The sequence below is a fragment of the Protopterus annectens genome, chromosome 4.part0 (genome assembly GCF_019279795.1).
Source record: "Protopterus annectens isolate FY-2018-M chromosome 4.part0, PAN1.0, whole genome shotgun sequence".
In the NCBI taxonomy this organism is placed as follows: Eukaryota; Metazoa; Chordata; order Ceratodontiformes; family Protopteridae; genus Protopterus; species Protopterus annectens.
Window position 1 is genome coordinate 605,376,826 of NC_056733.1, and position 23,401 is coordinate 605,400,226.

The 23,401-nt window shown below is 40.0% G+C and overlaps 1 protein-coding gene across 1 annotated transcript in view; it reads right to left on the minus strand.

Moving 5' to 3' along the window:
- DNAH10 (dynein axonemal heavy chain 10) overlaps window positions 1-23,401 on the minus strand; it is a 5,879,077-nt gene that overhangs the window by 1,655,796 nt on the left and 4,199,880 nt on the right. Inside the window, exon 58 of the mRNA XM_044069759.1 lies at window positions 21,628-21,802. Within this exon, the coding sequence (XP_043925694.1) occupies window positions 21,628-21,802 (175 nt within the window). The remainder of the gene's footprint in view (window positions 1-21,627; window positions 21,803-23,401) is intronic.

Consider the following 23,401-nt stretch of genomic DNA (forward strand, 5'->3'; position numbering starts at 1 on the left):
TAGAAACAGGTCGGCCAGATAGTCTACTATTAATGACACTGGTGCTGAAAAGGGGTCTACTTGTTTATCTTTCAGCCAACAGGTAAATCTTTTCCACTTGCTCAGATAAGTAATTCTGGTGGAAGACTTATGAGAAGCAATGAGAATGCTGCATACTGGTAAAGAAAGATTATTCTGCCTGGCAATCAAGGGAATTGGAGTAGCCAAGCCAATTAGCTTCAGGCTGTTCAGGTTGGGATGAATCAGGTTCTGCGGATGTGAGATCAACTCCGGGATAGGATGGAGAATCCATGGTCAATCTAGTAGGTGAGGCCAAAGGAATGGGAAACATATCTGTCATGGCCAATAAGGTGCTATGAGGATTACCTTGCTCTTCAACTGCCGGGCTTTCTTCAGAAACTGGGGAATGAGAGGAAAGGGTGAAAATGCATAGAGAAGACCCGTGGGCCAATCGTGGACTAGATCGTCCCTGGGTGACTGTCCCGGAGGGGGAATCAAGGCAAAGTAGTTGCTGCATTTTTAGTTGGTCAGGGATGCAAAGAGGTCACAGCAAGGACTGCCCCAGTGGTGGAAGATCTCTGCCACTATCAAGGGATTCAGGAACCACTCGTGAGGTTGCAGAATGCACCTGCTGAGTCTGTCTGCTATCACGCTGGAACTCCCGGGAATATGCGGTGCTAGAAGAAAATGGTTGGTAGCCATCGCCCATTGCCATATCCTCATGGCCTCTTGACAAAGGGGGTATGATTTGGTTCCACCTTGCTTGTTGATGTACCAGACCACTGCCATGTTGTCTGATTGAATTGCAATTGTCCCAGACGGCAGCAGGGGATGGAATGCTTGCAATGCCAGAAGCACCTTAGCTCTAGAGCATTTATATGCAGATGGGCCTCCAGTTGGGACCAAGTGCCTTGGACTGTCTGTCCCTGACATAGCCCCTCCACCCCATCGTTGAGGCGTCTGTGGTCACTGTGGCCTTGGGTTGCTGGGGGGAAAAGGGGCAAGACCATTGTGAAAGATTGTGTCTCATCCACCAATTTAAATTCTGTTTGCACCTGTGGGTTACTCGAATCATGGCTGAAAGAGGATGCTGAAAAGGATACCATTGGGTGAGCAGTAGCTATTGTAGAAGCCTCATGTGAAACCTGGCCAGGGGAACAATGGTGATGGAGGATGCCATGGAACCCAACAGCTGTAGAACCGAGTGAACAGTGGATTTTTCCTTTGAAAGGATTGGAATTAGTTGTTGCTTTATCCTTAAAATTCTGTGCTCTGGAATAGCAGCTCTGCAGTTTTTTGTGTCCAAGACAACCTCTGTGAATTCTGTTGACTGAGATGGGGTGAGATTGGATTTCTGCCAGTTTATGGTTATGCCTAGCCTTTGGGCAGCAAGGAGAGAGTATGCCAGGGCTTTTTTCAGTTGATGTGTGATGGGGGCGGAAATGAGTCAGTCGTCTAGGTATGGAAACACATGGAATCGTTGAAGTCACACATGAGCTGTGACAACTGTCATGCACTTTGTGAACACTGTGGGGGCTGTAGAGAGTCTGAAGGGCAGTACTCTGAACTGGTAGTGACTGGCTCCCGCACAGAAGTGCAGAAATCTTCTTGATGGCCTTTCCACCTTTATGTGGTAGTACGCATCTTGAAGATCTATGGAGCACATCCAATCATCTTTTTCCAAAAGCGGGAGGATAGACTGTATTGTGACCATCCGGAATTTTTGCACTCTCACAAACTTGTTCAGTACACTGAGATCCAAAATTGGTCTCCAGTCCCCGATTTTCTTTGGCACCAAAAATAGTCTTGAGTAGAATCCGGATCCTATCTGGTCTGGAGGGACTATTTGGATGACTCTTTTTCTTAGCAGCTTTTCTATCTCTAGTGCTGCTTCTTCCCTTTGACTGGGCGGAATGTCGGGAAGTTTTTTTGAAGGGACGGGACAAAGATCGAAGGGGATATGATAAACTCTGGTTATGATCCTTTGTACCCAAGAATCGGTGGTGATGGTTAGCCAGGCAGAAGGGTACAAGGAGAAAGGTCCCCCAACCACCTCCAGAGGAAAGGAGTTGGGCTGCCCTTCAGGAGCACAGGTAGGATTAACCAGGGAAAGAATCCCTGGAACCCTGGTTACGCGATGCCCCTCTGCCCCAAAAGGAGAGTCTTCCCTGTGAGTTTCCCTCTCTGCCTCTGGGGGAGAACACAGCCTGTGTGTCATGGAAAGGACCCTGAGATTTCTTGAACCATATCTTCCCACTCTTTTGGTTTCAGGAGAAAGCACGTTGAGGGGAAGAATAACGGACACCTACGGCAGAAAGGGTCTTAATGTCTGGTTCACATCTGGCCAGTGTGCTTTTAACTTTGGGCCCAAACAATGAGGAGGGCTCAATGGGGGCATTAAGAAAGGAAGACTTAAAAGGTTTCGCGAAGTTGCACAAGTGCATCCAGGCGTGTTGTCTCAAGACCACAGCTGAACCCGCCACTCTAGCTGCTCCTTCTGATGTGTGAGATATCAATCGCATAGAGGAGTTAGATATAGACTCAATGGTGGCCAGCTGAGAGGCCACTTTTTCAAGGACCTCATCAGACACTGCACCAGCCAAGGATTCAGAGAGCTCAGAAACCAGATCCCTTTGAAGCCTGGTAAAATGTGCCATATAATTCAGGGACCTGATAGCAAAGGTCGCTAAAGCAAAAGTGTGCTTACCTATTCTGTCCAGGGCCCGGGACTCTCTGTTAGGTGGATTGACAGTCTGGCTTTCTTCTTCTGCCAGATCCTTTTTTGTTGTGGCCGCCACCACCAAAGCATCTACAGGAAGACCTTTGGACCAATGGGGATCTGAAGCAGGAGGGGACAAGATCTTATCTGGCCTCCGGGGAATAGCTTCAATAGTATCAGGGGCCTTCCAAGCATGCTGCACGATGAACTTGACAAGTTCATCGGCAGGTGGAGTAACCCAGGAGGTAGGGGGCCGGGTGCGAAAGGCCTGCAGGAACATAGATTCCTCAGGGGTCAGATTAGAGGGCTGGCAGTCACCTCTCTGTTTCAGGATTTCAAGGATATCGCCAAAGGATACCTCAGAGGGTGACTGAGGGGAATCGTTCCCCTTCATAGAAATCTGTGTCTTCAGTGAGGAACTCCTCTGTGGAGTCCATGTGCTTTCTCTTACAAGAACATTTCCGGTGGACCTCCTCAGCAGGAGAAGCTGGGGAAGACAATGGAAAAGGGGATTCCTGACTGAATATGTCCTGAGGACCTTGCACCCGGTGTCCGTTAGGTGCGACTTGTGAAACCAGTGTACCAGAGGAGGGCAGAGGTATAGACAGTCTGGTATCGCCAGCAGCAGCGAAAGCCTTCTCCATCAGTTGGAAGGCTGGTCCATCCGGAGAGGAGTGTATGTCTAGGACAGGGGGCACTCCTCCCCTAAGTGGCACAGCCTGCCGACTCGGAGTCCGTGGATGGCTGTGGAGCAGCAAGCTATGCATGTCACAGCTGACATCCTGGGTCATAGCAAAACTTTCCTGCCATGAAGGCAACTGTGGTTCCTTAGTGAGATCCATAAAGGGAACCGCAGAAGGGGAAGACTGTACTATATCCATGGACTTCAAAGGCAATGAAGGAGGAAAATAAGAAGGTGTCTTTGGAGATGGGTGATCACCTCCCAAGGAGGGATAGTTTCTGGGGGGTGGAATACCTCTGGCCAAGAATGCCTGGTCCACAAGATGCAACACATCATGTTCAGAAAGACTTCTGGTGGACCTTACAGAGATGGATGGAGAAACAGGCCTGTCCACAAAAGAGGCAGACTCGGTGCCCATCTCATCTGACCGCACAGAGGACAATGGTGCCGAGAAAGACTGAACTACTGTAGTCTGCACCGAAGAAGTAATCTGTGCCGATGTCACTGTCTGCACCAACACAGGGATCAGTGCCGGAGTGGTTGTCGGTGCCAAAGCTGGAACCGACAAATCTGGAGTCAACAATAAAGGCCTCGGTTCCAAGGAAGATCTTGGAGCTGACCCGGTCAAGGTCTGCACTGACTGAACGGTCGGTGCCGATACAGTGGTAATGGTCTAAACTGAGGAGCCCCTCGGTGTTGATATGTAGAAGGCTGCAGGGGAGGATGGAGCCAAAATCACTAATGGAGCCGAAAGCCTCGGTGCCGAAGGTCCGAAAGCTACGGAGCCGAACTTTTAGCCTTTTTAGATTTTGGTTGGTGAGAGTCCCCAGCCGGGGATGAAGGCAAGGATTTAGCCTTAGTAGAAACATCCATTTTCTTATGGGCTTTAGGAGGGGTTGAGACCTCTGACCCAGAAATAGCCTCTGAAAAGGGAGATTTTAAAAGTCCCTTCAGTATAAGCTTGTTTTTCCTTTCTAACAAAGTTCTATTAGAAAAGTTCTCACAAATAGTACAAGGTGGTTCAACAGATAAATGGGAAGCTCCCAAACAATAAACACATAAACAGTGTGCATCAGAAGTAGGCAGTTTGTGTCCACAATCAGAACACCGCTTAAACCCCAGACTACCTTTTTTACCTGCCATACTAACCAATAGAAAAGTACCAACAATGGTACAAGAGAGTACCCGAAGGTATGAAAGAGAAAGCGAAAAAGATTACCAACGATGGTAAAGAGAAAATTACCTTGCGGTAAAAAAGGTAAGTAAAGGACAGAAAAAACCTGAGGAAATTATGAACGCTAGATGGGATAGGGCAAGAGACAATAAAATATCAACTTTTCTGACAGAAAAGTAATTTGTAAAGCAATTAAACAACAATTGACTGTACTTAGCTCAAGAGAAGTAGCTTAACACGACCGAATGGCAACACGGCAAATGAAATCTGAGGTAACAGGGAGAGGGGGATTGTGGGTAAGAGTTTAGCTCAAGAGTTTGAAGTTGACGCTAGCTTGGAAAATGTCCGGCTCGGTTCCGAGCTCAGAACCGATACCCATACGTAAGGAATGAACGAGTATTAACAATATCAGATCATCATGTTACAGGTGGTAATAGATTTATTTTCCACATATACATGCTGATATATAGTTTCTAGTCTCAACCTATACAGTTCTCACATTAACTTATCCAATATGACCTTCTCCGTTAATTTTTCACAACATGAAAGTAGACTTAAGGGTCTATATGATTCTCCGTTTGTCTTACTCCCCTTTCCCTTAAAGACAGGTTTAATAAGCACATGTCTCCAATCTTGAGGAATCTCCCCATATTTATATGACCTAATGAATAATAGATATAATGGTAGTGTAAGTTCTTGCTGAAGTATTCTCAGGTCATTGTTATTAATGCCATCTCCTCCCTGCACTTTGTTTAAATTAGCTAATTTAAAGTTTAACTTTGAGCATGTTAAGCCTGTAGAGAATACAAGTGAAAAGGATGGTGAGGGCACTAAAAAAATGTGGTTCATGTAACCAATGTCCCTATATTTTGGATTCTGATATTCTTATTCTTAATAATACCATGAAGTCTAAAGTTATTTTTAAGAAAGGAAATTGTATTACCAAACAGGTCATTTATTTAGCAAAATGTTCAAATTGTCGCACATTTTATGTGGGCAAGAATGACAGAGCCCTTAGCAATAGGATATATGAATATTTATATCAGATCCAGAAGCAAGATAATAATAATGCTCTTTTTAAACATTTGTCATTAAACCCTAATTGCTCTACTTTTAAATTTGGTATTCTTGATAAAATTAGTCACAATCCGAGAGGTGGTGATGACAAGACCCTTTTAGAAGAAAAGGAAGTTAGATGGCAGTTAAAGTTAAATGCTACTTGTTTCCCAGGTATTAATGACAGTATCTCCCTTCAAACCAGTTTAAATCTTACGTTTATTGAAATGTCAGCATTTGTAATGTCAAATGTTGACATGCTGGAAAAAAAGACTGGAAATCTAGGAAAAAAGTGAATCTTTAAGATTATTTTCTCCTTTAAACTTCTTTTTGCAAGTGGGACAAGCCCACTGCACTTGTGTGTGTGTGTGTGTGTGTGTGTGTGTGTGTGTGTGTGTGTGTGTATATATATATATATATATATATATATATATATATATATATACATACACACACACACACACACACACACACACACACACACACACACACACACACACACACATATTGCATATACATACACACATACCAACTCGGAGATCAGCATACCACAGAGAAAAGAGAATATCCCAGTAAGTGGTCATCTTAGACTTGTACCATTTTTATGGCCATTCAGTCTCCATGTTTCAGGACTCACTGTAGCGGGTGCCAACATTTCAAATAGTTATCCCTCTCTTATTTGTATCAGACAGGTTGTGTTATAGTTTGTAAGCAAGTAAGGTATATGCCGTCTTGCACACTGTAATCAAGCAAACATTGTGAGACTGGCAGAGAGACACCTTCTAAGACATTATCCACCGTTTTTCATGTTTTAGGTGAAGGTATTTGCAGCAGCTAGATGCTCATCATTAGGATCACTGCTGCAGAAGCTCTAATTGTATAGGTTATATCTTGCTGTGTTTTGTTTCCTCAAGTTTCTGATTATATTTTGAAGAGATTGTGGCTTTTGCCAGTCCCTTTGAAGGATTCTCTTTCTCTAAAACTGTTTCCAGAGTTAATGAGTTGTTGCATTGGGAGCATAATGACATTCCACCTTCCCTAAAAAACAGTTTAAATCTTAGGTCTTAGTGTTTTATCATTCAATTATGTATATATATATATATATATATATATATATATATATATATATATATATATATATATATATATATATATATATTTTGAATTTGGGTTCTTATTTTTAATGTGATTTTTAATGTGTAATATATTTTTTATAGGTTAGAATGCTGCCTTTCATTTTATATACACACATTTTCGTATTAGATGAGTGTTTCTTTAAATGGTAGAAGACAATTTTATTAACTGATTAATGAATTATTGATGCAATTTCCCATATAAGAGTCCTCCCATGTCTTAATGCTTTAGATTCTGATGAAGTCCAAGTTTGTATTGGATGAAAGCGCTTAATATAGTTTAGTTTTATTTAATAAAAGTTTGCTTTTAAGTTACTGAAGTCTGTTGAAGTTTGTTTGAATCCAGACCCCAGGTGCTGCAATACTACTTTTTATCATTTTTGTTTTTATTCAGTGGAATGCCTGGGACAAAGGAAAATAGGATACTTATATTAATTGCAAGAAGAGCTCCAATGGTGATAGAAGCGGATAAACAAGTCAGTAAAGGTAGATTTGTAGTACTAAGGAGCTACTTGCAAGGGATGAGGATTACACTGTATGTATTTATATTCCATCTAAAACTGTTATAATGGAGCTTAAGAAAATTCTGGGAGAAATAATCAGCTTTCAGCAGGAATATTACTTACAGGTGGGAACTGGAATTTGATTTGCAGCAGTGACGATGTGTCTGGGGGCTCAGAAGGGAAAATATAACAAAGGAGGATAGATTTTTGAAGAAATTTGTGAAACTATTTGGCGGATGCGAATTCAGTAGTGGGAGTTCTGAGTGAACTTACATATTACTCCCCAAGATACAAAAAGTGGTCTAGGCTAGACAGAACATAGATTTCATAGGAACATGTGCATTAAATTGAAAGTTTTGATACGCATTGAATAACTATTTCAAACAATGTGCCAATAATTACTAATGAAATAAAAATGATACACTACTGCTTTCTCACCTATCTGTTGAAAAAGAGGAATTTAAGGAATGGGTAGTGGAAATTATTTGGGAGTCATTAGAAAAGATAGAAATTTCTTCTGAAAATATAGCTAGGGAGTAGGATAAAATTAAAGTGGAGTGGAAATAAAAGAAAAAGTGATATGGTTAAGAAGAAAAATTATTTAGAGGGACTGAAAAATGTTAAAGTATTGAAGAATAGGGAGAATATCACACAACACGAAGAGGAGCAATTGCAGAATGATAAAAAGAAAATAAGAGATAACCTTGACAATATGCATGAGTTTAGAAAAACTGCTGTTAAGCAACTCTTTTTTGATAACTCCAGAGCACAAAAACATTTAGCACAACAACTCAGGCAACAGAAAGTAGAAAGGGTTGCCGCCAAGCTTAGGGAGCCTATAACAAGAAAGATAACAACAGATCCTGCAGAGGTACTAGAAATATTTCAGAAATTTTATGAAAGTCTGCATAAAGCAAAAAATATGGAAATGAAGAAAAGGTACAAATGGAAATGTTTATGGAAGAATTAAATATGCCAAGGTTAGAAAATGGTGATGTATAACCAATCCACAGGAAAGTTCTCAGGAATAGATGGTATTCCTGTGCAAGTTTGGAAGCTAGGAGGGAAAAAACTGGTAAATATCTGGAAGTTTATGTTTAACAGTATTTTAAGAGGAGGAGAAGCACCAAAATCCTGGATGAAAGTGGTAGTGGTTGTAATATGTAAAGAGGGTAAAGATCCATCATCTACAGCTTCATACAGGCCCATTTCAATCCTAAACCATTATTATAAAGTGTTTATGTCGATAATGGCTAAAATAATTGCAGAGGTGATGCCAAAGTTGATAGATATGGACTGATGTGGTTTTCTGGAGGGAAGGCAAACGTGATAACATTAAGAGAACATTGATGATCCACAGGGAAGCAGAATATAAGAAAATACCACTGTTGTTGGTGGGTCTTGATGCAGACAAAGCATTTGACAGAGTAAGCTGGGACTTTATGAGTAGGGCAATGGAAGCATATGCAGTCCCTGATAAAATTATAAGATTGATTAGAAGGATGTATGAGGGATTGGATGTGAAAATTAAAGTGGGTGGGGTCCTCTCTGATAACTTCTGCTTGAACAGAGGAACCAGGCATGGATGTAATTTTCTCCTTTGTTATTTGCATTATATTTAGAAACACTGGCAAAGAAAACAAGATACTCAGAAATTCTAGTACATAACTGGTATGGTAGTCAAGAAAAAGTGATAAAACCAGAAAACAACATTTTGAAGTAGTTTCTTATATTTTCAGGATACAAAATTAATGAAAATAAAATAAAGACAATAACTGTAATTTATGTACCCACACACAAATTGGTTCAGCAATATCCATATTTTGTAGAGATGATAAAATGAAGTAATTAGGAGTATGGATTAAAAAGGATTCTGGTGTGACAGCTAAGGTTATGTGGGAAGAGACTAAACAAAAGATAATACAAAAACTGAGAAATTCGAAGCTCTGTTATATGGATATGGATAGCAAGATAAAAGAAGTTAAAATGCTTTTAGCCTGTTTAGTTTTACACACAGGTCAGGCATATTTTTATCAACGAGAAGAGAAGTTGTGGATAGCAATTAATAAAGAGCTGAAGGATTTTATCTGGGAGGGGAATATGTCAAGAATCAAGTGGGATAAGCGGGCTCTTCCAATAGAACAAGGCAGTTTGGGATTACCCAATTTGAAGGGGCATTTCAGGGCTACACAGTTACAGCTCCTATACATAGCACAAGCAAAAACCTATAATTCAAAGTGGAAAGGGATAAAGATTAAGAAACAAGAAGAGACTGGGATTTTGGATGCAGACTTTTAAGGAGAATAACAATAACCAAATAGAGCATTATATTCATAAAGCAGCAGAAAGTATTCTAAGATCTAAGCCAACACGGGTATGGAGAAAGGAGATTCTGCTGATAGGAATGACTGCAATTAGGGATACAGACAATAGGCACTAGGAGGCTGGAATTTATTGGAGAAAACTGGCAAAAGAACCAAGGTTTTGGAAGCAAAAAATTAGAGAGGGAAAGATAATACAATGGGAAGAGGGCAAGAATTTATGGGTCTATATTAGATGAACAAACGCTTAAAATGTCGATTACGACATGCTCGATAGCTTTTAAGCGAACGTTCATCTAATCAAAACCCCAGAATATTGAAACAAGGAGTTTCAAAATGTTATAGTTGGCCAACCATCAGGAAGCCAATGGCTGACAGCTACAATGTAATGTACACCATTACAACCCCCCCCAAAAAAAACAAACAAACAAATCAACAACCCCCCACACCCCCTACTTAAATATACCAACTCAGAGATCGCACCACAGTGGAGGACTGTCAGAATATTACACAGGGTAAACATCGAGACTGCACCACAGTGGAGGACTGTTAGAACGGCGAGACAGGGTGAACATTCTGACATCAGCCATTGGCTTTCTCATAGCTGGTCAACTGCAACTTTTTAAAACTCCTTGCTTTGACACTCTCCATTCTCCAGTTTCTCCTAGATGAACGTTCACTTAAAAGCTGTCGAGCATGTCGTACTCGACATTTTAAGGGTTCGTTCATCTAATAGTCTAATTTATTCATCTAATTTAGTTTAGTTTTTGTAAAATTGTTTAGTTAATTTTTACTAAAACTGTTTAATATACAAATGTATTATTATAACTGTTCACGAGACCATTGCTATCTCTGTATTTATTCTTAATGGTTCTTTGCATTGTTAACTTTCTCAATATTCATGTTTGGAGCTTTTCTCCCCGGGCCTCTACTGAAAATGGACATATATCCAGCTAGACTAGCCCGGTCAACAAATGTAAAATAAATAAAATAAATAAATAAAATAAAATAGGGAACTGAATTTATTTGGACTGCAGGCTAGAGATTACCTTTTCTAGCAAGGACTGATATCAGAGTACAGGCAAAGAGAAAGAAATAGGGGGATCCTAAGTGAAATACCAGTATTGGTAGACTTTTCATTAGAATCTAGAACATAAGCTGTTGTTAGAAAAGGAATAATTAGTAGAGCATACAAAACAGTGCATGATAACTATATGAATCAATCAGAGCAGGTTAGAAAGGATAGTGAAGAAAGACTGATTAAGTAATACCCAAAGAAACAATGGTGGGATATATGCATGCCTCCCAAATATGCAACAAAGTCTAGAAGATTTAGGATCTTTGCTTGGAAGTGTTTGCGTAGGCAGTTTTATACCACAAGTAGACTTTAAAGAAGTTCTCGTCAGGTAGACAACAAATGTTGAAGGTGTAATGTGGAAAAAGAGGTAATTTGGAACATATTTTCTGGGAGTGTAATCAGTAGGCAGACTTTAAAAATTCCGTGAAAACTTCTCTGGCAGAGATATTGGGTAAGCAAACTGGTGTAACTGAGGAAATTATTTTTTGAGCTATGATATAGAATAAGAGTAAGGCCTTGTTGAGTCTAATTATAGTGGCTGCCAAAAAGCAATTACTAGATAATAGAAATCAAAGTCTAAATCAACTGTACTAGAAATAGTGAATATAGTAACACAGATAAAACACCTGAAGTGTGATCTTTAGAAAACAGTAGCAGCAAATTACATAGAAAAAAATGGGAATTGTGGGAACAATACATGCAGAGTAGGAATGAACTTTAAAAGACGGCAGGATTTGAATGAGCTATGTAATGTTTGCCTGACAATGCCTGTATAGAGTATAAATGATATATAACGTTTGCAAATAAAATTATGTCAGTATGGTTTGTTTTCATGTATATAAATGCACAACTGCCTATTATCATAAGTAATAATTTAATAAAGATGTTTCTTGTTAAAAAATATCACAGTAAGGAGTTATAGTTAAGTACATCAGACGAATGTTAACCAACTAGTTGATGATTTCTAAGAAGATGAGCTATCCACTTGTTAATTTTAGGTGGCCAGTTTTTACTTCATCAATCCTTGTCTTAGAAAATCACTACAGGTGTGTGTGTGTCTTTTTACCTGTGTGGCTACATTGATAAGTTCATGCATGGTATTTTTCACTTTTTCCTGTGACTGTGCAGTTTTGGAGTTGGCATATTTAATTCAGTGAGATGTGGATAGGAACAAAGTCTCACACATGGGGAATGAGCTGAGGTCTGTCCCCTGAAAACAATGTCTCTTGTTGACTTTTTTTCATTGGGTTGAAGCTTTGTCAAGTAATCTTGATCAATGGGGACTCAAAAACAGAAGTAGATGTCATCTAGATAGATTGTGGGGATTTCCCCTTATCCTAGATTTATACAGCAAAGAAATATAAAACTATTACTAGAGCTGGTATATATAAATCCACAGCTGCAAACACTGTTTGTCCTTTTTATACTCAAGGGCTGGCACATGAAGCCTCCAGACCATTAACTGAGGGCAACTAAATAGTTTCCATATCCCCTTGCCTCCAGGAGTAGGATAGGAACCCTGCAGAGAAGCAATTCTACCTTCCTGGCAGACCTTCCAAAAAATCAAGTTTGTGCTTCATCCTAAATCATTGGAACTGTTGATAAATGTGGCCTGCTACAGTAGGTCAACAAACTTAGTCTTCTAAGGTGCTACAGATGAGTGGTTAAGTAGATTACGTCCATACACCTAGGGGCTATCATTCTTTTCAACAAATGTAGAATCTAATTACATATCTCTAGCAACCATTCTCACAGGCATCATTCCACCACAATCAAATATTTAGTCACTTATAACATCTAAAGTTTTACTTTTAATCAAATCAACCTACTGACTAAACTATGTATTTCTACAGCTGTGACATTATTATTTTAGTCACTTTCTAAATCCACAATGCTACAGAAGATCTGTAACAAGGCAACCTAGATACAGTAACATCTAAGACTTGAAAAGCAGGCAATAGGACAATTCAATTAATATAACTTTCTCAGACTGACTGAAAACCTCCCCTTCCCATCATGCATCACTCATTTTACATTTAGTAATTCTTGAGGAAGCAGAAAGGGGCAAAAAAGAGAGAGAAATGGACTTTGGACCTGACACACCACAGGTAGGTGATAAAGGCAGGGTATGTCACCAAAGATGGACTTTCTTACAGATTGTTATGGTAAGCACATAACTTACATATTTTATAAGAGGAGGCCCACATTTGGCAACTTCTAGGACAGAGTCCCTACCTCATCTTCTTGGGTGGGTACCATCACAAAAGCATACCACAAATGACAGTAGACCCAAAGGAAGACCAGGACCTACAAATAATGTCCAGCTTATAATGTTAAACAAAGATGCTCTGGGAAAACCAGGCAGCAACAAAGTAAATATCACCAATACGGGCATTATGAAAAAGTCATAAGTAGTAGCCATAGTTCTAGAAGAATTAGCTCTTTGTATCGCAAGAATAAATCTTTGCATTTTACTGTGACACAATTCAATGTAACTGGCTGTTGTTGAAGGAAGAGCTTATAAACTTTCCTACCAGATTTAGACTTAACACAGGATAAAAGCAACATGTCATTATTAAGAAAAATTCTAGTAACGTCCACATTAATCTGAGCTGTCTGTGGGCATCCAATCAATGGAAAACATAATCACTATGCTTAGAATACTCAGGAAACAAAACAGGCAGGTTAACTGATTCAAATTAGGTTCTGTGGCACCTTCTGGCATTAAGAATAAATTTGTTCCAATAAGCACTATTTCCTCATGAAAAAAAATAACTAAGGAAGATAGACAGAAAAGCTTGTAATTCTGAAATAATTTTGGTCAAAGTGATAGCCAGTACAAAGAGAGTCTTCCATGTCAGAAACTTCTGGTCTGGTGAAACAGTTGGCTGAAATAGTGGAAAAGTAAATTTGTCAGTCAAAACTAAATGTGCTGTGGAGGAACTGCATCTCAGACAGAAGACACAGGGTAAACAGTGTGATATAAGAAGTCTTTACAGACCATAACTGAGAGAAATGAAGAACAGTCTCAGAATAAAGGTTGCTGAGGCTTCTTCCAAGGCATCTGCCACTGGATCTGTTCTTAGGCAATTTTCCTGAATTAGGCTCCAGACATTATCTGAGGATGCAAAGTCTAAGTATTTAGATTTTCCTTAGACAAGGACCATCTGTTTGGACCTCCCTCTGCTGAGATATTCAAAATTTGGAGGAAAGGAGTAAAATTATACAGGAGTTCAAGCAGCCTTTTCTTTCCCTGTTCCAAAATTTCAAAGAAATTACCCCTTCAAACCAGGATAGAATAAAAACTGGAAATAGCATGGAAACAAACTGTTAGGGAAGAATATCGGAGACCAGTACTTGTCAGACAAATATGATAGAGCCAAAGGAACAGAGAGTAAGAAGGAATATATATGCCTTTATGGGATGCTCAGACAGAAAGCAGGTCAATTTTTCATGGCAAAGTCTTAAGAAAAAGATCTCTGACAACAGGAAATGATGGCAATTACTCTCACTGCAAATGTAGGAGTTCTAGTAGTTACTGGATCTAGAGATACTGTATTGTCAGCTTTAAGGAGTGGAGGGTCTGAGATGAATTTGTCCTAAGAGTGACAACAGTATCTTGAAAGTTTAGAGATGTAATGGCATCTTCAGAAGAAAATGGATCCTGAGGGAGAACCACTTTTGTCTGGGTCAGAAGGCACCTATGAGAATACTACAACTTTGAGAAATCTGCATTCCTGAAAAAAATCTTGTTATCAGAAGACACAGAGAGAAGGACAATGGAGTCCATATGGATGTTTTTGAGCTAGGGCATCTGTGGCCTGATCCTCTACCAAAGGGGAAATCTATTAAAAGAAGTTGGGACATTTGGTATTTGTCAGGGACAAAATGAGATCTCACACTGGCTTCCACCAGAAGGGTGAAAAATCATTCTTGGCAGTGTTGACACTAATGACTCAGTGACCATTTCTGAGGTATCAAGATGCAGTGGCTGAGTCTTTCTACTAGAGAAGTGGACTCTCCAGGGATGTGGTTCCCTGTCAAGATGTATTACAAATAGATGGTCAACTGACATCAGAACATTTATGTGAAGATAAGACTGCTGAGGTAACCACTACCCTGAACAATTTTCCCATTGTAATGTCCTCACTGTAAAGCATATCTGGTGACTAATACAGGAGATGTTTGTGACTTCCATACTAAAGATTGGCGGGATCCATCAACCACTCCAGAGTATAATGGCAAGCTCTAAAAATTCAGACTGAAAATGAAACAGGATCAAGCTTCTGGAACCACTGGACCTGAATGTCTAGTAAAGAACTCTCATGTAAAACATGGCATGATGGAGTTAAGAAACTGAAGAGGCCATAAGACCTAAGGCTTTAAGACAAGTCTCTGTAGCTACAGATTGAACGGAAAGAATAGACACAACATACTTCAGTGAAAACATTCCCTTGAAGAAGAAAAGCCCAACACAGGAAAGTGTGTAAGGCACATTCTATTAATGTAAAACAATGAACCAAAAGGAAGACTCTCTGAGTCTTACTATTGTTTTCATAAAGAAAAAGTTTGAACAGAAACTCCCACAGGTTCAGTGCAAACTTCTCCCCCCCCAAAAAAAAGAGATATCTATATAGAGAGAGTTAGCCCCCAAACAAACATCTCCACCAGGTGAGAACTGCCCTCACTAAAAAGGCAAAACACAGGATCGGATGGTGATGGTGTCCCGTGTGTGTGTGTGTGTGAACAATGAACTGAAAAAAACTGTGTTAGAAGAGGCTTTAGCTGTAAGCCTCACCTCCTCTCACCTCAGGATACAGGAGGTGGCAGCTGCGGTGTGCTCCTGTGGTCCCCACTTCATAAGGCCCTGCCTCCACAGACACCTAATTACATGCCCATTAGCCAAAGCTTCCTAATGCTCATGATGGGAGGATCATAATGGAATAAATAAAATAAGACAAAGAACTGAGAAACTTTGGATCCAACCCAGTTTTGTTTTGTCAAAGGCAGATCCTGCCTTACTTTGACTTCTTTGTTTTTTGAGATAGAAGGCCAAGGCAGAGATTGAGATGAGGCAGTCCATACAGCTCGACTCGACCTGGGCAAAGGCTTGGCCTTATACCCCCACTCAGGTATCATCTAATCAAAAAAACCCAGCTTAAATGTAAAAAACCCATACATCACAAGATGGTTGAACCTACAGGGCAACAGAACCCACAGGGTCAGAGTTGCTGCTGGAGCCACTGTCAGACTCAAGCCTGTCACCTCAGTCCTGGGTCCACTTCTGTCCCCATCTCTTTTTTTGTTGGGCATCTACTTACTTTGGAAAACACAGGAGCAACAGGAGGACAAAGTGCAGAAGACCAAACTGCACTAGACTGCAAAACACATACATAGACCAGACTCATCCTCCAGAAAGATACTCCAGAAGCGGGCCACAGAGCCACCAGTCCCAAGTTAAACGCCAAAGCAAAGTGTCAAAAACAAAAAATGCATAGTCATACCTAGGTGCCAACTAGGTGACACCTAGGCATCCACTGAGGACACAAAGGTCATCAGGATCTGGGGACCCAAAAAGTTCCTCACCAAAAGGATAAAGGGTCTCAAAAAATATGTCTTGCTGCCCCCGAGAAAGAGAACTCCAGCTTTATTCAGTCTCATACTTGCTCAGAGAGAGGTGACCTGTGCCTGACATATAATATCCAGCCAGAGAACCCAGATATGCTTTGAATATCAAAAAAAAAAATCCCCTCAGAACCCTGAAGCGGGCGGGATTAACCTTTACACGGTTATATAAAAACAGAGTTGGAGGGGGACATTCATCCCAGAGACTTAAATGCCCTTGGGCAGATAGCCTAGTATGAACCTATGAACCTATGAACCTATGTCCACCTGCTACTATGGGCAAAGTCACAGCTGGCTTATATAGCACTCAGTGCCAATCTCAGCACCCCTCAACTAACTCTTCAGTTGTGCAGTGACAAAAAAAAGGCTGTTCTCCAATCTGCACTTAGCACCTGTCTCCAAACTCCTAGCTAGCACCAGGTGAGCTCCTCAACTCAAGCAGCAAACAGAGAAAAAGATCTTCTGCTTTAAAACTGTAGGAAGCAGTTTGTTACATGTTACACCATGCAAGAACACTGAAGCAAGTAATTTGCTTCAATCCTAACAAAAAAAGTAACTTCATACAAGCATTCAGAAATGTTGGTGCAAAAATGTAACTCCATGATCTTGTTGTGGCTGTCCCCTCTGCCCCACTCTAGCTATGTTTCTGACTATAGACATGCACTTCGTGAACATCTGGGTGCACAAATGAGTCCGAAGAGTAAAGTTCTGAACTAGTAAAGATTGTCTCTGACCAAGAAGTACAAAAACTCCAGAGCTCCTCGGCAAAGCTGAGATGAAGGCAGGTATTTTGGAGATCAAAACATCATATCCCTTCTCCTTCTGACATAAAAGAATGGATAAACTGAACCACAACCATCCAAACTTTTCTTCTGTCAAGATCTGACATGGGCTTAAGGTTGTTTGTCTTTTTTAGCACCACAAAGAGTTGAAAAAAATCCTAAGCTTTTCTGTCCCTGTAAGAATTCCTGGATGAATACTTTCTTTAACAAGCTTAATGACTCCTTTTTTGCTGCTTTATTTTTACAGGGTGTGAATTCTAGCACAGATAACAATGCAATTTGAGGACAATAGAGAAAGGTGAAAGCATATCCTTTGGATATTGTATTGTTGATCTGCTTGTCCTTGGTAATCTTTGGAAGGGGTATCAAACCCTGATTTCTTCCGGAGTACGGGCAGTCAGTTAAGGTCTCAGGAATTCTGCCTTTTCCATTTTTTCAAGATGCGTTTAAACATCTTTCCTAAACAGGAGGATTCTAGTAAAGGAAAAAAAGAAAAAAAATTGTCATTGTGTCCTCAGCAAAGTTTGCAAAATGCAGCCAGGAGTGCCAGAGCAAAGTAACGCCAGATGGTCCAGCCAATCATTCTGACATATTATACAATCTGTAAATGACAAGGAAGCTCAAGTTTGAAACAACTGTGGCCTGAGTATTCAAAACCTCCTTCAGTGGCCAATACGGCAACCTCTCAAGATGTAATGCATTTTATCTACCAGGTCTCACACATCATGTGAGTAATATAGTTCAGTGCATACAAGGGTAAAACAGCTTATGAAAACACATTCTTCATAGGTCTGTACATCTCTCTGGACTCCCTTTCTGGTAACTAAACAGTTGGTCTCTGAGGGACTGGAGCCATATGAATGTCTACGGAAGATAAAATGGCATCTGGTATGGGAATCTCTGCCCAACCAGAACAGGGTGAAAGACATGGCCAACTTTATTTAGAACACAGGCTATTGTGTTCAAACTCACATGTGCAACTTTTGGTATCCCCAAGTTATCCATCAAAGGCAGGATCAACCATAAGGACCACAAAGTAAATCAACAGGCCTTCTGTAATCTTATTTGAGGAAAACCCATGGGACCAGATGACTGACATCCCTTTAGCTGCGTGAACTGCAAATATTTCCGAAATGTAGGATCTTCAGTGGGTGATGAGGAAAGTTGTTTTCTTATCCCTCATCTAGGTCTTCAAATGATAAATCTAAAGAAGATGCTTAGTTTTGTAATTGACTTTTACAAACCTTATGGGTAAAGGCTCTAAGTCAGATGAGTGAATATCTTTGTAGAGAACTGGACAGATGTCTGCTACTGGATTGAGCTTTGGGGAGGGAAGTCTCTGATGGGCTTAAAAACTCTAAAAAGAAACATCTGGAGGATGTTTAATCACTATCTGCATTTGTGGGAAGGGCATTGAAGGGACTCACTTTGGAACTATAGAATACTGAGGGACCCAGGACCCTAGATAGAAAACCAGGCAGCATCCTTGATGCCAAAATAACTAATGCTGAGGCACAATGCCCAAAAACTCCACTATCAAGAAAATCCATACCTGCAGGGACATAACCTGAGTTATTAAAGTTGACTTCAGAAAATACAGCACCATTTATGTCCTCGACCGTAGATGCACTGCCAGCAATGATGCCAGAGGCAACAGTATTGGCATGGATATGACCAATGCTGGCTGGAATAAAATAAAAGTCAGAGACAGAACCAAAGGTGCCAAAAACGTCAGGTCAGAAAGAACTATTCCCTGGATACCCAAGTCAGAGAGGACAAAAAAGTATCTCAAGGTCTTTTGTTGAGCTCTTATGTTTGTCTTATCATTGTGAAACAAAGGTAAAACTAGAGAACAGAGGGAGCAGGGCATAGAGTTTGTAGATCGAGACTAAACATCAACTTCTAGGCTAGACCATTTCACAACCAGTAAGAATTTTGATAAATTTCTTAGAGTTTAAAGTAACCTCCTTCAGTATGATCTTAGAAAAAGAAGGCCTTATAGAACTTTGATTAACAGGTTTTGATATTGTAGTAGTAATGCAGGAAAACTGCCCCCCAAGCTAATTACTCCATCAATAAGACACCCCTAAGACTTGACCCAGTAGTCAGGGATCTGGGAACATATATAGACAGTAATCTAACCTTTGACCAAAATGTGGCCAATGTAGTAAGAAAATCATTCGAAGTCACCTAACTTATAAGGAAGGGCATGGCATCCAGGTCCAAGGAAATCATAGTGCCACTTTATTCCATCCTTTCCAGAACCATCATTAAGTATAATGCCCCCTCTGGCATGTACCTGACCAGGAGAATCCAGGGTATAAACACACTCTCCTATACAAATTGCCTTAAAGCCCTCTCTCTATACTCTGGCTCATACAGGTTACTGAAGGTGCTCTATGGCTAGCACACAAGGCATCCTCGGATCCAGCTCTGATGAACCTTTGCGCAGCCACAAAATGAACAGTATCAGAATCACTAGATCCAAGGATATAAATTTTGCTTGTGACATAAATAAGACAGGTTGGTGAAACAGATATGGGTCTCAGAGGATCCTCATGCTCTGGAACAAGCTCCCCATCCATGTGAAGTAGAGTCCATTCCTAACCCTATTTAAGTATAACCTTGACCAATGGATGTAAAATTGGAAATTCACCCTAGGTCTGGCCTCCATGCCTCTGATAGATGGAGGAAGAAAGTAATGCCCAAACTAACATAACTCCCTCCCCTACATAACCTCTAGAAACTTCCTAAGTAACATTCCCCCTCCAAACAAATGCCCATAATACATATGGACACAAATGGGTTAGACTGCACAGCTAAGCTTATAAAGACCCTGGTGGTCGTTAGCCTAGTATATACCTTTAACTTCTTGATTTTAGCATGGACAGGTGTTATAGATTCCTCTTCAAAAGTGGAGTCTGAAGGCTGTTCTAAGTTTCTGCCAAGAAAGAGGGTTCAGGCACCTAGGCAGCGAGACATTTCCCCTGTGGTACATTTGACTGGGGATAAATGGCTGAAATTATATTCAGCTGTGGAGAAACATGGTTGTTTGCAAATTTCCTGTGGGCAAAGAGAAGAATGTGTTGCCATACCTACAACTTCAATAACCAAATGCACAGCAGGAAAAAAATGTCCATGGTCCCCAAGGGAACATGAGACAGCAGGCAATATGGCAGGCATAAGCAGCAGGCTGGCCAGAGGACATGTCAGTGGCAGTAAAAATGCAGTGCACAATGGGCAGTGCCTTTATAATCAGTGTGTGTGGACCACTACCCTCTTTACAGTGTCTAGGGAACATTACCTAAAATGCATACTGGAGCATAAATGTGACTACAGAACCAGGCAGGATTTTCTGCATGCTGTAGCACACTTCTACATGACTTAGTCACACAAGTATGTACTGTACACTAAGCACAACAATCATTACTTCTTCTGCCTCCATGCATTTGGTTATTAAAGCTGTGGGCATGGCAGTATGTGCTTCTCTTTGCCCACAGGGAATTTACAAACAGCCATATTTCTCTGCAGCTGAATGTCACTTCAGCCATGTGTCCCCAGCCGAAATGTACCACAGGGAAATGTCTCGCTGCCTAGGCGCCTGAACCCAGCCAGGACGCATTGTGACAAACAGCCTAATCACAGGGTTATTTCTGAACAGAGGATCAGATGTCAAGAGATGAACCAACTTTAGGTTCAATAGCAAAGGAAGCCCATAGAAAGACTTTCAGATTAAAAAAGTACACGATATTTGGATCTTCTGACTGGAAACAGAAAAAGAAATAAGAAAATTGTACTGGCACACAACACCAATCAAGTTCTTAAAAAAATCACCAAGAAAAGCAAATAGGTAAGCTGGGGTCATTTTTCTCTGACTAAACTCAAAGTGCAGCAAAACGCAGCTGGCGTGTGTGAGTAAGCGATACAACAAGAGAAGGGAAGGGTTCCAGGCAGCTGTGGAAAGTGTTATCTGCTCCTAAAACAACTTGCATTAAGTTTAGTGATTCCTAGAGACAGACATCTTCATATAAAAACCTACATTACTCTGTAAATCTTTAAAAAACAAAAGTTAAGGCTACTATCTTCTGGAAAATAGTGTAGCACTTTACCATTTGAAAATATAAAGCACTTTTTACATAACACCATTAACTAAAATGTTGAGTGTATATATACACACACACACAAAAATATTTTTACTGTAAATAAACACGAAAAGAGCTATGTTCAACAAAAAATGGAATCTGTCAAAAATACTTTAATGACAGTTGAATGCAAAATGTCTGAATGACAAACTAGCTTATTTGTTAAGTTCATACAACTGAAAAGAAACAGGCATAACTATTCCACACTTTTCTTCTGTTTTAAATATGAGGGTGATGTGTTAATGTAGTACAAAATTAAATAAACAGCTATTTCCTCAGCAAAATAACACTAACAGTTAGTCGAGTTTACCTGTCGAGTAGATAAGTAGAAAAAACAAATGAATCTCAGTACAAGAGATGAAGATGTGCAGAAAAAGCATAGTCAAACCCCATTGTAAGAGGTATGCCATACCTTATTTCAGTGACATCAGATTTGTCGAGATCTTGTAGGGCTATTCTGGCAGCCTCCAAGGCAGGCAAAGCTTCAGCCAGAGCACGTTCTGCATCCTGCTTTTCTACAGCAATAATTTTATTCTGCTCCTCTATTTCAGCAGCTTTCTCTTGAGCAAGTTTCTTCTTTTCCTCGGCTGCAAAAAATCCCAAAATAAATCACCTTATCCAAAGAATGCTAATATATACATGTGCACACTGACATACACACATACATATACATATATATCTATATCTGGGAGACATTGAAAACTTTGAAAGTTCTAAATGTCATCCTCTGTTTTGTCAACAATTTATGGTCAACAAAACAGATGGTCGATGGGTGTGTAGGATCTGCAATTCCAGAGGATGGGGAAATATCCCATTTCCCTAGGGACTGCATGATCTTGAAGCTGGAGTAAATAAATAGTAGGGAATGTGGAGCATGCATAGTAGGCTGTTAAAGTTTTGTTGTTGATGTTAAGTGAAAGACATTGATGTTTCGGCCATTTTGACGTTGAATGCTACTACACACACACACTCGTGTGTGTGTGTGTGTGTGTGTGTGTGTGTGTGTGTGGACATACATATATACAGATATATATATATATATATATATATATATATATATATATATATATATATATATATATATATATGGATCTATTGATCTACTTCAGTAGTTTAAATGTCCAGAAAAATCAAAATGCTAATTCACGAAATGAGAGGACCACAACTTTAGAATAACAAAATTATACCATATCAAAACTTGTAAGAATGAAGTACCTACTGTGCATGTCCCAGAACACTTAGACTTTCTGAATGGAGATCACAAAGCAAAGACAACAACAGCTGCTCCATTTAAACACTTGATTAAAATTGAAATGTACCATTTTCAATGTTTCCGAATGAGATGGTAAGTTCCACTTATGCAACTGTGCTATGTTCAACACTGGATCAATCCTACAGTAGCCTAAGCTATTTGAGTAAACTACCATAACTTAGGTAAAAAGGGAGGAAGAAGATATTTATGAATCCAGGAGCCCATGGAAAATGGTCCCAGAAAAGCAAGTTCTGGACTTATAAAACTAATCCAGTCAACGGTACTTTATAAAATTAGGAATGGAGAACCAAGATGCTGCCTCTAGAAAACTTCTACAGTTTACCCTTTTCTAACAAGCCACAGAAAAAGCCAAGACTCTGACTTGCCTGGTAAGTGTTGCCTGGTAAGTGACTTATTATAGTGATAATGGCAGAAGAAATAGCATATGACATGACAACCATTATGAATTGTCTGCCTTGGCACTGGTTGTCCTTTATTTTGCCTTCACATTGAAAAAGAAGTATCAAATCCTGATTCACTGAAATATGAAAAAAAAAGTGTTGGTGCACTTGGAGTGCAAGCTCCGCTGCACCCCATTCCTCTCCTTGCAACTTATATATATCAACTCAACATGTCCATTTGTGCAATCACACAATATTCACAAAATATTCCCTACCACCCCCTGCATTCATAGCCAAAACTACAACATAAAATCAACTCCCTCCCAAAAAAAAATCATTACCCTCCATTCACCTACCACCTCCTGCCATATAACAGCAACGTATTTATTTATTTATGTAGCAGCTATAGACTTTTATTTATGTAACAATTATGTTACAGGTTTAAACTTTCGTTTTTTATTCTTACTCATTGACTGATGTCAAGAGCTGAATTTCTTAATGTCAGATTTTAAATATTATTTTACTGAAAGGAG